General features: G+C 43.1%; 1 protein-coding gene across 1 annotated transcript in view; it reads right to left on the bottom strand.

The window, feature by feature from the left end:
* The window catches only part of PAPPA (pappalysin 1), a 253,443-nt gene that overhangs the window by 20,305 nt on the left and 217,962 nt on the right, over window positions 1-15,176 (bottom strand). Inside the window, exons 21-22 of the mRNA XM_029203474.1 lie at window positions 11,508-11,579; window positions 6,502-6,600 (exon numbers count right to left, since the gene is read on the bottom strand). Coding sequence (XP_029059307.1) covers window positions 6,502-6,600; window positions 11,508-11,579 — 171 coding nt within the window. The remainder of the gene's footprint in view (window positions 1-6,501; window positions 6,601-11,507; window positions 11,580-15,176) is intronic.

Genomic DNA, 15,176 nt, shown 5'->3' with positions numbered 1-15,176 from the left:
TCTTGGTGCTTGAGCCGTGTGACTGACAAGGTCTTGGTGCTCAGGCCTGTGGCTCTGAGGTGGGAGAGCCAAGTTCGGGACATTGGTCCACCAGAGACCTCCTGGCTCCACATAATATCAAATGGTGAAAGCTCTCCCAGAGATCTCCATCTCAACGCTAAGACCCAGCTCCACTCAACGACCAGCAAGCTACACTGCTGGACACCGTACGCCAAACAACTAGTAACACAGGAACACAACTCCACCGATTAGCAGAGAGGCTGCCTAAAATCATAATAAGATCACAGACACCCCAAAACACACCACCGGATGCAGTCCTGCCCACCACAAAGAAAAGATCCAGCCTCACCTACCAGAGCACAGGCACCAGTCCCCTCCACCAGGAAGCCTACACAACCCACTGAAACTAACCTTACTCACTGGGGGCAGACACCATAAACAATGGGAACTACAAACCTGCAGCCTGTGAAAAGGAGACCCCAAACACAGTAAGTTAAGCAAAATGAGAAGACAGAGAAACACACAGCAGATGAAGGAGCAAGATAAAAACCCACCAGACCAAACAAATGAAGAAGAAAGAGGCAGTCTACCTGAAAAAGAATTCAGAGGAATGATAGTAAAGATGACCCAAAATCTTGGAAATAGAATGGAGAAAATACAAGAAACGTTTAACCAAAGACCTAGAAGAACTAGGGAGCAAACAAACAATGATGAACAACACAATAAATGAAATTAAAAATTCTCTAGAAGGAATCAACAGCAGAATAACTGAGGCAGAAGAACGGATAAGTGACCTGGAAGATAAAATAGTGGAAATAACTAACACAAGCAGAATAAAGAAAAAAGAATGAAAGAATTGAGAACAGTCTCAGAGACTTCAGGGACAACATTACACGCACCAACATTCGAATTATAGGGGTCCCAGAAGAAGAAGAGAAAAAGAAAGGGACTGAAAATATTAGAAGAGATTATAGTTGAAAATCCCAAATATGGGAAAGGAAATAGTCAATCGGGGGCAGGAAGCACAGAGAGTCCCATATAGGATAAATCCAAGGAGAAACACGCCAAGACACATATTAATCTAACTAACTATCAAAAATTAAATACAAAGAAAAAATATTAAAAGCAGCAAAGGAAAAACAACAAAAAACATACAAGGGCATCCCCATAAGGTTAACAGCTGATCTTTCAGCAGAAACTCTGCAAGCCAGAAGGGAGTAGCAGGACATATTTAAAGAGATGATAGGGAAAAACCTACGACCAAGATTACTCTACCCAGCAAGGATCTCATTCAGATTCGACAGAGAAATTAAAACCTTTACAGACAAGCAGAAGTTAAGAGAATTCAGCACCACCAAACCAGCTTTACAACAAATGTTAAAGGAACTTCTACAGGCAGGAAACACAAGAGGAGGAAAAGACCTACAATAACAAACCCAAAACAATTAAGAAAATAGTAATAGGAACATACATATGATAACTACCTTAAATGTAAATGGATTAAATGCTCCAACCAAAAGACACAGGCTTGCTGAATGGGTACAAAAACAAGACCCATATATATGCTGTCTACAGGAGACCCACTTCAGACCTAGGGAAACATACAGACTGAAAGTGAGGTGATGGAAAAAGATAGTCCATGCAAATGGAAAATAAAAGAAAGCTGGAGTAGCAATTCTCATATCAGACAAGATAGACTTTAAAAAATAGAGACTATTACAAGAGACAAAGAAGGACACTACATAATGATCAAGGGATCAATCCAAGAAGAAGACATAACAATTGTAAATATTTATCCACCCAACACAGGAGCACCTCAATACATAAGGCAAATGCTAACAGCCATAAAAGGGAGAAATCGACAGTAACACAATCATAGTAGGGGACTTTAACACCCCAATTTCACCAATGGACAGATGATCCAAAATGAAATAAATAAAGAAACACAAGCTTTAAATGGTACATTAAATAAGATGGACTTAATTGATATTTAAAGGACATTCCATCCAAAACCAACAGAATACGCTTTCTTCTCAAGTGCTCATGGAACATTCTCCAGGATAGATCACATCTTGGGTCACAAATCAAGACTTGGTAAATTTAAGAAAATTGAAATTGTATCAAATATCTTTTCTGACCACAACACTATGAGACTAGATATCGATTAAAGGAAAACACCTGTAAAAAATGCAAACACATGGAGGCTAAACAATACACTACTACATAACCAAGAGATCATGGAAGAAATCAAAGAGGAAATCAAAAAATACCTAAAAACAAATGACAATGAAAACACAATGCCCCAAAACCTATGGGATGCAGCAAAAGCAGTTCTAACAGGGAAGTGTATAGCAGTACAATCCTACCTCAAGAAACAAACATCTCAAATAAACAAACTAACCTTCCACCTAAAGCAATTAGAGAAAGCAAATAAAACCCAAAGTTAGCAGAAGGAAAGAAATCATAAAGATCACATCATAAATAAATGAAAAAGAAATGAAGGAAACAATAGCAAAGATCGATAAAACTAAAAGCTGGTTCTTTGAGAAGATAAACAAAATTGATAAACCATTAGCCAGACTCATCAAGAAAAAAAGGGAGAAGACTCAAATCAATAGAATTAGAAATGAAAAAGGAGAAGTAACAACTGACACTGCAGAAATACAAAGGATCATGAGAGATTACTACAAGCAACTATATGCCAATAAAATGGACACCAGGAAGAAATGGACAAAGTCTTAGAAAAGCACAACATTCTGAGAGTGAACCGAGAAGAAATAGAAAATATAAACAGACCAATCCCAAGCACTGAAATTGAGACTGTGATTCAAAATCTTCCAACAAACAAAAGCCCAGGACCAGATGGCTTCACAGGCAAATTCTATCAAACATTTAGAGAAGAGCTAACACCTATCCTTCTCAAACTCTTCCAAAATATAGCAGAGGGAGGATCTCTCCCAAACTGATTCTACGAGGCCACCATCACCCTGATACCAAAACCAGAGAAAGATGTCACAAAGAAAGAAAACTATAGGCCAATATCACTGATGAACATAGATGCAAAAATCCTCAACAAAATACTAGCAAACAGAATCCAACAGCACATTAAAAGGATCATACACATGATCAAGTGGGGTTTATGCCAGGAATGCAGGGATTCTTCAATATACGCAAATCAATCAATGTGATAAACCATATTAAAAAACTGAAGGAGAAAAACCATATGGTCATCTCAATAGATGCAGAAAAAGCTTTCTACAAAATTCAACACCCATTTATGATAAAAACCCTCCAGAAAGTAGGCATAGAGGGAACTTACCTCAACATAATAAAGGCCATATATGACAAACCCACAGCCAACATCGTCCTCAATGGTGAAAAACTGAAACCATTTCCACTAAGACCAGGAACAAGACAAGGTTGTCCACTCTCACCACTATTATTCAACACAGTTTTGGAACTTTCAGCCAGAGCAATCAGAGAAGAAAAAGAAATAAAAGGAATCCAAATCAGAAAAGAAGAAGTAAAGCTATAACTGTTTGCAGATGACATGGTACTATACGTGGAGATTCCTAAAGATGCTACCAGAAAACTACTAGAGCTAATCAGTGAATTTGGTAAAGTAGCAGGATACAGAATTAATGCACAGAAATCTCTTGCATTCCTATACACTAATGATGAAAAATCTGAAAGAGAAATTAAGGAAACACTTGCATTTACCAATGCAAAAAGAATAAAATACCTAGGAATAAACCTACCTAAGGAGACAAAAAACCTGTATGCAGAAAACAATAAGATACTGATGAAAGAAATTAAGGATGATACAAACAGATGGAGAGATATACCATGTTCTTGGAGTGGAAGAATCAACATTGTGAAAATGACTGTACTACCCAAAGCAATCTACGGATTCAATGCAATCCTTATCAAACTACCAGTGGCATTTTTCACAGAACTAGAACAAAAAGTCTCACAATTTGTATGGAAACACAAAAGACCCCGAATAGCAAAAGCAATCTTGAGCAAGAAAAACAGAGCTGGAGGAATCAGGCTCCCGGACTTCAGACTATACTACAAAGCCACAGTAATCAAGACAGTATAGTACTGGCACAAAAACAGAAATATAGATCAATGGAACAGTATAGAAAGCCCAGAGATAAACCGATGCACATATAGTCACCTTAATTTTGGTAAAGGAGGCAAGAGTATACAATGGAGAAAAGACAGACTCTTCAATAAGTGATGCTGGGAAAACTGGACAGCTACACATAAAAGAATGAAATGAGAACATGCCCTAACACCACATACAAAAATAAACTCAAAATGGATTAAAGACCTAAATGTAAGGCCAGACACTATAAAAGCCTTAAAGGGAAACACTGGCAGAACACTCTATGACATAAATCACAGCAAGATCCTTTTTGACCCACCTCCCAGAGAAATGGAAATAAAAACAAAAATAAATAAATGGGACCAATGAAACTTAAAAGCTTTTGCACAGCAAAGGAAACCATAAACAAGACGAAAAGACAACCCTCAGAATGGGAGAAAATATTTGCAAATGAAGCAACTGACAAAGGATTAATCTCCAAAATGTACAAGCAGCTCATGCAGCTCAATATCAAAAAACAAACAACCCAATCCGAAAGGAGGCAGAAGACCTAAACAGACATTTCTCCAAAGAAGATATAGCTTGCCAGCAAACACATGAAAGGATGCTCGACATCACTAATCATTAGAGAAATGCAGATCAAAACTACAATGAGGTATCACCTCACACCAGTCAGAATGGCCATCATCAAAAATCTACAAACAATAAATGCTGGAGAGGGTGTGGAGAAAAGGGAATCCTCTTGCACTGTTGGTGGGAATGTAAGTTAATACAGCCACTACGGAGAACAGTACTGAGGTTCCTTAAAAAACTAAAAATAGAACTACCATACAACCCATCAATCCCACTACTGGGCATATACCCTGAGAAAACCATAATTCAAAAAGAGTCATGTACCACAATGTTCATCGCAGCTCTATTTACAATAGCCAGGACATGGAAGCAACCTAAGTGTCCATCGACAGATGAATGGATAAGGAAGATGTGGTGCATATATACAGTGGAATATTACTCAGCCATAAAAAGAAACGAAATTGAGTCATTTGTAGTGAGGTGGGTGGACCTAGAGTCTGTCATTCAGAGTGAAGTAAGTCAGAAAGAGGAAAACAAATACCGTATGCTAACACATATATATGGAATCTAAAAAAAAAAAAAAAAAAAAAAAGGTCCTGAAGAACCTAGGGGCATGACAGGAATAAAGACACAGACTTACTTGAGAATGGACTTGAGGACATGGGGCGGGGGAAGGGTAAGCTGAGACAAAGTGAGAGAGTGGCATGGACATATACACACTACCAAATGTAAAATAGATAGCTAGTGAGAAGCAGCCTCGTAGCACAGGGAGATCAGCTCAGTGCTTTGTAACCGCCTAGAGGGGTGGGATAGGGAGGGTGGGAGGGAGACGCAACAGGGAGGGGATATGGGGATATATGTATACGTATAGCTGATTCACTTTGTTATACAGCAGAAACTAACAGAACATTGTAAAGCAATTATACTCCAATAAAGATGTGAAAAGAAAAGAAAAGAAAAGAAGAAGTAGCTCCCCGTGAGCTCATTTGTCACAGGAAACACTTTTGAACTCACATTGGCCAGGTTGGCCACCTCTCTCCGAACTCTCGGCTCGGGCCCCAAACTCTGGTCCCAGCTCTCATCAGGAGGAAAGCAGAGGTTGCCACTCTTCTGTGGGTGGGTGGAATGCATCTCAGCTGGATGTTCCAGTTTCACTATAAATACTTGAATCACTCCTGTAACATCCTAATACCCTAAGGAAGACAATGGCAACCAAGACCACACCCCCTAATTCTACAGGTGTAAACAACAGAAGAGATTATCAAATGCTTAAAGGCCATAACTGACCTCACTGGGAGTGTCCCATCTTCCCTCTTCCCCTAGACTTTAGCCATACCCCCTGAACATGTGTGTTCTCTCTAGGATTTTACATGCCGGTCTCCTGCCCCAGACACTTTTCCTGGCCACCTGTCTGCCCCTTCTCCTCATACCTCAAGTTTCAGCATTGATGCAGATCCCTCTGCAGAGCTTTCTCCAACCCTTTGCCTGGGCCCTCAGAGAACTCTGTCCTTTCCTTTAAAAAGTATTGCACTTTAGTTTGTCTGCTTCCATAGCTGACTCTAAGCTTTGAGGAAAAGGGACTACATCTACAAAGATCATCCATGAACCTCCACATCTAGTTCAGGGATTAGCACATGATACTAGCTCAACTACTGACTAAAAGAATGAAAAATACAATGGAACGTAATACAATAAAGCTTGTAGGTGAGTGCTGACACAACCAGGGCAATGGGTTGTCCAGCACGTAGGGGTGATCCTGGACCAGTAAGCTGGAGAGGCCTGCATAGGTGGCTGCAGAGGGGGGCACACTGGCCTACCTTTTTGGTTTTCACCGTAGAAGCGCAGCAATCCCCACCGTCATAGTTGCAGAAAGCTCGGTTGTTGATGGCATCACAGTAATTGTCTCCCATGAAGGGCTGTACATGAGGAGAGAGGCAGGAAGGAAAGGAGGCCTGGTTAGCATGCTGGAGTAAACGGGGGCTGGCCTCTGTAGATATTTAGCTGTATCTCATCTTCTCACAAACCTCCACAGTCAGCCTACCTGGCTTCAAATCCCTATACCCTTTTGGACAAACTACCAGTCCTAACTTTTTTTTTTTTTGGCTGTGTTGGGTCTTCGTTGCTGCATGCGGGCTTCTCTTGTTGCAGAGCACGGGCTCTAGGAGCACGGGCTTTGGTAGTTGTGGCTCACGGGCTCTAGAGCTCAGGCTCAGTAGCTGTGGCGCACGGGCTTAGTTGCTCTGCGGCATGTGGGATCTTTCCGGACCAGGGCTCGAACCCGTGTCCCCTGCATTGGCAGGCGGATTCTTAACCACTGCGCCACCAGGGAAGCTCACTTCTACCATTTTTAAAGGCTCTTATCTAGCCAAGTTTTTCCCAACCAAACTATGGTTATGCTAGGAGACATACTCTTATATGCTGGGTATGCAAAGGCAGCAAGATAGACCACTATGCCCTCCTGAAGCAGGGGGCTCATTTCACTTGAGGAAATGGTATGAAAATTTGAGCCCCCTTTCCCCCACTTTTCCTGGTAGCAGGTAACTACAAACATAATTTACAATAAATATATATGCAAATATATTAGGAAGCTGAATGTAAACTACTCAAGAATTGTAAAGACTGAACGTAAGAATCACTGGGAACTTGGCATGATGTTGGTGTATGATTATGGGTGCTTGCTTCTCTAACACAGTACAGATGTACTCGATGTCACACACTTTCCATGTTTGCTTTCTCCTTTTGTTCTCAAATAAAACAAGTAAGGTAGGCATTGCTCTTCCCACTTCACACATGAAGACCCTGAGGCTCAGAGCAAGAAAGGGACTTGGCCAAGAGCAACTGGCAGAGGCAGAGTAGTGATTTCAATCTAAGTTGGTTTCTCATTTATTTTTACCCTTCTAGACTATACCTAGCGTATGTTGATTTCTTTCTTTTCTTCCCTGTGTTCCTCCAACTCTGTGATGCTTGAAAGATGAGGAAAAGAGGATGGAGTAAAATTATTACTGATCTGAACCCAGAGTCATCTTAGGGGAAAGTCAGGGGTCTCTGCAACCCCCCAGCACTTGCATTTCCCACCTGAACACTTAGCACGCTGTCTTCTACAGCTTGTGAACCTGTAGTTGGTGCAAGACTGTGAGCTCCTCAAAGACAAGGCCAATATCCCGTCCGTCTCTGTCTCCCAGCCGCCTTGGAGTTTAATGCTGGGCACAACTTGGCTTTTAAAGATGTTTTAGGGACAGATCGTAATCGTACTGGTGTAGTGGAAAGGCAGTTGGCAGGGCTCTAGAAAACCTGGGTTCTAGTCTTCCAAACCTCAGCCACTGGTTCGTTACTTGGTAATTTTGACTAAGTGGCTTATCTTCTCTGGGTCTCAGGACTCACAGTGGTGAAATAAAGAGGCAGAATTAGACCACTGATTTCTCAAAGCAATGAACATGCCCCTCCCCTCATCAAAGGTAATGCTGTGTAACCCTTTAATATAAAAAGCAGATGAAACTGAAGCCCCTTTGATTAAAGTTCGGGTTGGGGGTCTCTAATGCTCAGTGGCTCGTCGACTTTTTGTGGGCTCCCGTGAAAAACCCTTTTGTGGGTTTTTTATGGGGAGAGCCAAGTTCACAAGGAGTCCATCCTATGTGGCATCCCCGTCTCTTGCATCTATGCTCCAAATTCACAGTGTTTGTGCCCCCAACTCATGATGCTATTTCATCACTGCCCTATTAGGGTCTAAAAAAGATTTTAGCAAGGCAGAGCCAAGAACAGAGAGAGAGCCGTACTCAACTGTGGGTACACACGCACATGGCTGTGAGCACAGGTGTGACTCTGCCGCCTGACTGCCATCATGAATACATTACCACATGCGTCTTAAAGCAGAGAGGCACAAACAACTAGAGGATAAAACCCTTTGCTCTTTCTGGGCCTTAGAAGATTTGTCTGTGGGCTCTGTTCCCTAAGTTCTTTCTCACATTACATATAAAGACTAATAAAGGAAACCAAATGTCCTTCTTTTTAAAAATAACAGGAACTGGCTTGGTAAAGGAGTAGCTGGAGAAGAAGAGGAAGAAGAAAAATAAAAAAGATTCTTTTTTTACTTGGTCACTGAAAAATATCTCCAGTCTCATTACTAGCTGCTTTCTTCTGTGTACCCTTTCCTGCTGCCACATCCATGCATCCATCCTCCCATCTGTCCATCCACCTTCTATTTAACCCTATCTACGGAATGCCTACTATGTGTTATACATTGTACTAAAAAAAAAAAAAAAAAAAAGGATGTAATAGTGAGTCAATATAGACAGAGCTCCTGCTACTTTAAGACCTTACACTCTAGTAAGGAGGCAGACTTTATTCACATGATCACTTATCCTACTGGCCAATTTCAACTCCAATAAGAGTTATAGAGGAAAGGTATGTGATGCTGTTAAGAGTAGAAGGATTTGACCTAATGAGAGAACTCCATGAGAAGTCCCTGAGGAGACGACGTTTCAGCTGACATGATGAGTGGGAGTTAATTAGGTGGGGGGTGGAGAAGGGAGACTTTCTAGAGGGAGAGAATAACATGTGAAAAGCTCTACAACCTAGAGATTGCTCCCGTCTCTGGTATTTCTTATGCCGCTGCTTCTACTAATAGTGTGTTTTGGAAAACAATTCATCCTTCAAGATCTAGTTCAAACATCACCCCTCCAAAATGTCTTCCCTACAACCCCCGAGAGGCCATGTGCTTCTGCAGCTTCTTAAACCCGCTTTGGTTATACCTCTTGGTATATCAGTTTAGAATTCTTCTTTAACCGTATCTCTGTTACTACACTGTAAGTTCCTTATGGACAGGGAACGTACGTCATCCATTTTTATATCTTAGACTTCTTAGCAAAATGCTGGCAATTTGAGCAAAACTTTATTAAACGTATCTTCCTTAAATGTTTATCTAGTAAAATGATGGGCAGATGGATGGATGAAGGGCAAGAAGATATCCACGTGAGTCAGGGAGAACACAGTACTGTTTTCACTTGACTAAAACCATTGTACTCTCAGTACCTAGGGTAGTGCTGGGCACATACCAGGCACCCAGTGAAGCTTTGATGAACAAGTAAGTAAATGACTACTTTGAACACAGCTTGGGGCAGAGAGCAGGGGCCTAAAGGGCCCCAAGACCCTTTATCAATCTTGGCTCCTGCAGACATTCCAGGCTGATGGCTCCTCCCTGGACCCAGCAGTTGTATCTCTTCTAAGCATACTTTTCAGCCCCAGATAAGAGAGAAACTATCAGCTCTAAGTTAAGCAGGAAAGGAGACGAGGGGGCACCTGCAAGGGCAAAGGCGATAAGCATCCCTGGCAGAGCTCAGAGCCTGACAGGTGTGGGTCTCTTAGGCCTCAGTGCTGAGTCAAAGAAGGGATTGAATTCCGCTGTCACACTGGTTGCCCAGACCGCCGACTCAGCAGAACGAGTGCCCAGGTAATCCAAGCTTCCTTTTTCTGAAATCCTGGACTGATCCAGAGAGATGTAAGGAAGCAGCTGCCTCAGGTCCTTGGCTTTGGTTTTGTCGCTCCTGCTGAATCTTGAGAGAACGGGAGTTTTTAAAGACTGCAGTGTCCTGTGCCCTGAGAAGATGCCCCTGGGGACTCCCTAAGCAATACACAGAAAGAAATGTGACCCAGTGACATTTACAGGTCAGGGGACGGTTCATGGGCAGAAGGTGGCCTAGTGGAGGAGAGAAATCACGGGCCTGGAAGTCAGGAGACTTGGGTTCACGCTCTGGCTCTGTGTCTGGTATGCTGTGCGGTGGTAACCTTGGGCCAGTGCATCCCCCTTCTGGCCCTCTTTTTCCAGTCTACACAACAAATGAGGACGGTAGATGGCATTAAGAGCTGTGCCAGTTGGCATTCTATCAAATGTTAGACCCGGCTGCTGGCTGGGTGTCAGTTTCCCCATCATCTAGAAGAACAGTCTGGTTGTGACAGTTTAAGAATTTCATCAAATACAAAGTTTTCTAGAGCACAATCTAGTCCTTTTCACCTGGATTTTCCTGAGGGGGCCCTGGGGGCACTACAGAGATTTGGACATCCACCTGGATGTGATTTGGGACCTCCTTTCCATGCCAGCTGAAAAGATTCACAGGGGGCATAGGGGTGCACAGAATGTCTCTGAGTTCCATGGACAGTAGCATGCCCTTGAGAACACAGGTGACATGCCAAGTGCCCTGGCCCTGCCCCTCCCCAAGCTTGTCACTGATACCCAGGGACAGAGCTCCAAAATGCCAAGTTCCAAGGAATGGTTCCACTGCCAAGTGAGAGAACTGAAGGGTCAGAGGGGATCTTCCACCTTCAGCTCAGTGGTTGAGTCTAAGGTGTCCAAATTACCTCTGGAGTTGAAGAACGCGTGAATGACAAAGACATATGGCAGAAGGAAATGATCTGCAATTAACGGTTGCAGGAAAAGTAGAAATGAAAAAACAGAAACTGCCTCATGTGGTTCTGTAAGAGTTAAATAAGGCAATGTTGGTAAAATGCCGGGCATATTGTAGCTGCTAAATGAATATGGCCTCGTCCCTCCCAACCTCCCTTACAGAAGCAATATTATGTTGAACACAGGCTGCGGAGCCAGAAACACCTGGCTTGGAATCCCGACTCTGTTAGCCATTCAATGTATGTTGGAGGGTGTTTGTTGATATCTCTGTGCATCATTTCCATGACCTATAAAGTGGGACTGCCGATCCCTGCCCGAGCAGTCTGTTAAAGGGATATTTATAGCACTTAGTAGGTACAGTAAATGGAAGTCATGATTAACGTAACAATAACAGCCATGGCTGTAGCACCATTTTGAGGGACTCACCTCACAGCCTTTGACACAGTGAATCAGAGCAGGGTGAGGATACCACTTCAGACCAGCTGTGCAGACAACTCTCTGCAGTGAGACGGAGAAAGAGGTCAGACGGGTTTGGGGCTGGCACCACATTCAACCACCCGCCCCTCTTCTTGGATCTTCCAAGTGCTGGCCTCACCCTGGCATTTCCACGGAGAATTTGCCCAGGTACCTGCAATAACAGGATCCATAAGACTAAAATAATGTTTTGTGTTCACCGTAGGTGTCACGATTCTGTATTTCCCTGGCAGGAAGAAGGGCTGAGGAGAAGGAGAATTGGGGGACCGAGACATGATCAGAAAGGCACTTCAGAAAATTCCTGGCTGACGTCTGCCCCACGGACAGAGTCGGGGATAAGGTGGGAGGAAGGAGGAAGGGTAGAGTGCACATGTGTGCACACGTGAGTGTGTGCACGTGCCGGTGTGCGTGCACGTGCGTGTGTGTGTGGCTACAGCAGGAACATGGAAGAATGGTGTGGAACAGGGCTTCCCAAAGTAGGTGCTAAGGACCACTCTAATCACGATCACATGGGGGCACACGGAAAAGGCAGATTCTTCAGCGCCGCCTTGGGTCTAAAGAGTCCGAATCTCTGAGGCCAGGGCCTGGGACTCTGCATTGTAAAAACAAGCCTCCCAGGTGATGCTGATACGCATTACAGTTTGAGAGCAGTGGCCTGGAGGATGCATGAAATAACCTTTGGTTCGGAACCCTGGAGATGCAGAGAACCCTTTCTGCATCCACCTGCCACCAGCCCGTGCGGGCTAGGCTCCCAGTTCCTGAGGTCGCCCACACTCGTATCTCTGTGACTTTGTTCCTGCCGTTCTCCTTCACTGAAAGCCCTTCCTCATCTTGTCACCTGGAGAATCTTTACTTATCTTTTACATTTCTGTTCAAGACTACCTTCCTCAATACTCTGTCGTGGTCTATATGGGAAAAGAATCTAAAGAAGAGTGGATACATGTGTATGTATAACTGATTCACTTTGCTGTACACCTGAAACTATCACAACATTGTAAATCAACTACACCCCAATAAAAATTTTAAAAGAAATACATAATATATAAACTTAGAATTAAAAAAAGAAAAGACTACCTTCCTTTGTGGTGATTTCCCAGCCCTCTAAGGCAGAGCTTAAGGTATACATATATGTATTTACTTATAGCCTCCCGTAATAAAATAATAATAATTATTATTATACTAAAATGTATTGAGTGCATTCATGGTGCTAATTACTTTATTCATTACCTTATTTATTTCTCACCACCATGCAGTGGGGTGGGCATTAATCTTGTATCATAAGGAGGATAAATTCCCCAAGCTCCATAGCTGTTAAGTAAAGGAACCAAGACTTGAAACCAAGCAATTGTTTTGGGAAGGATTTAAGGCAGCTCATAACATAAAATCCAACACAATACTTTCTTTTTAAGTGGGTGAAAAAAGAAAGATAAATAAAACTAGGAAGAGGGCTTCCCCGGTGGTTGAGAATCTGCCTGCCAATGCAGGGGACATGGGTTCGAGCCCTGGTCTGGGAAGATCCCACATGCCACAGAGCAACTAGGTCCGTGAGCCACAACTACTGAGCCTGCGCGTCTGGAGCCTGTGCTCCGCAACGAGAGAGGCCGCGATAGTGAGAGGCCCGTGCACCGCAATGAAGAGTGGCCCCTGCTTGCCACAACTAAAGAAAGCCCTCGCACAGAAACGAAGACCCAGCACAGCCAAAGATAAATAAATAAATAAATTATAAAAATATATATATATATAAAAATAAAACTAGGAATATAAAATAGCATCAGGACTAGGGCTAACATAACAATCTTAGAAGCTCCTTTTTCTATTCTGCCCTAGATGCCTTACTTTTCATGCCATATTACAATGATTTCTTAAAAAAAATAAAATAAAAGCAAATTAAAATAACCTGGAGGCAAATGCTTAGATTTGCGATGACAGGTGACTGTGCCAGGGAGCAGCCCTGGAAGTCTCTATGATCAGGGCTCTCTCTGCTGGCTGAATGCCAGTTGATTAATTTTAATTAAGAAATGAATGTTCACATGGGCTAGAATGTGGAAAATCCATGTGACCAGCCCATTCTCTCCCCAAGGGCAGACATATATGGGAGCAAAAGTGTAATTAGGTTTCTTGGTGAACTTGGAATCCCGTGACTTCAAGATCTGGCTGGGTTGGGTACCTTTCTTCTCTGCCCCACAGCATCTCTGGTTCACCCTTGGGTTTTCCATGCCTAGAATGGTGCCTGGTACAAGGAAGATGACCAGCAAATATTTATGTTATAAATGAATGGATCCATTTCAAGATAGAGATGATTTTACCAAGGGACAATTATTTTCTTTACCTGTCCTCCTCTCTTCTAGAGCATCAGAAGAGCATTTACGATGCCTAGCAGAGCATCTAGTTTAGAGGACCAGTTTAGTGTAGATTGAATTAATTAAAGATCTTGGACAAACAACTTAACTTGAAGATCTGCCAACCAGTCTCACAATGTGAAATCTACTCTTTAGCCCCTACTGCCTCTGTTGACACTCCTAAAACAGAAAAAGGTGATGTATGGGAAAGACTGAGCAATGAGGCATGAAAGACATGGTTGCAAATCTGACTTGAAATTTCCACTCTGAGGTTAGGTTTTCCCATCTGTGAAATGGGTACTGAAAATGTCATAGGTTTGCTGTGATGAAGCACTGAGATAAATGATGTAGAAATGGTCAACCCAGGACTAACTCCTACAGGTAAGAGGGCATCTGTCTCCCCCCAGATCCAGGATGGAGCACAGCAAACAAATACATATTGACCAAGTGAAGGAAAGTGAGAACTCTAGTGTCCTTTCCTTCCAGCTCAGCTACTTTCTTGCCCCTCTGCTTCCCAGCCATGGGGGCCAGAAGCAGAGGGCATCACCTGCTTTCATCCTCTGAGAAGCTTTAACCAGACTTCCATCTCTGGGTCTGAACGTCTGTTCCTGGCCAAAATTCAGGGATGTTGGAGGGGCACTTAGGTAATGGTTCAAGTAGTAGAAAACATCAGAATTAGGATCCACAAGGGACTCGATGCCCATTCCTCCCCCCTGTTTATTTGAGAGCTAATTTAATCCATCCGTAGGAGTGTCTTGGTGTGGTTGCACAAGTTTCTGTCAGTTGAGGTTTACCTGACGTGAGTTCAGAAAAAGGACTTTTATGCTATCTGCATGAGCCTATTTATCTTTCCAAGTCTTTTGGATTTTCCACTATTCCTCAGGGCTGCACGCCCCACCTGTCTCACTACAGGGCCCCTCTGTCTGCAAGGAGGACTGGGAAAGGGGACAGGCAGCAAGAGCTGAAGGAAAGACTAGGCTGTTTACACCACATGCTGGGAGATCCCAGGGGCCCCTCAAATGCCAGCCTTGTTCCTCTTGATGCCAGTGGGACCTCTAGCCCAGTCAGAGCCCTTTCAGACCAGGTTTTGTAAGACAGCTTTCTTCTCTGCCTTGCTGTACAGGAAGAATAGACCGTCTTTTCTTCTTGGCTGTAATGACCGTCAGCATCAACACCATCTGCACCACCACCAGCGTCGTCATCAATAACACCAGGACCAGCGTCATCACCACCAGGACCACCACCCCCACCGTCATCAACACCAGGACCAGCGTCATCACCA

Source organism: Monodon monoceros, unplaced genomic scaffold (assembly GCF_005190385.1).
Source record: "Monodon monoceros isolate NGI ecotype Baffin Bay Population unplaced genomic scaffold, NGI_Narwhal_1 Super_Scaffold_5, whole genome shotgun sequence".
Classification (NCBI taxonomy): domain Eukaryota; kingdom Metazoa; phylum Chordata; class Mammalia; order Artiodactyla; family Monodontidae; genus Monodon; species Monodon monoceros.
The sequence above is the reverse complement of the archived record's forward strand: the minus strand, read 5'-3'. Positions and strand labels throughout refer to the sequence as shown.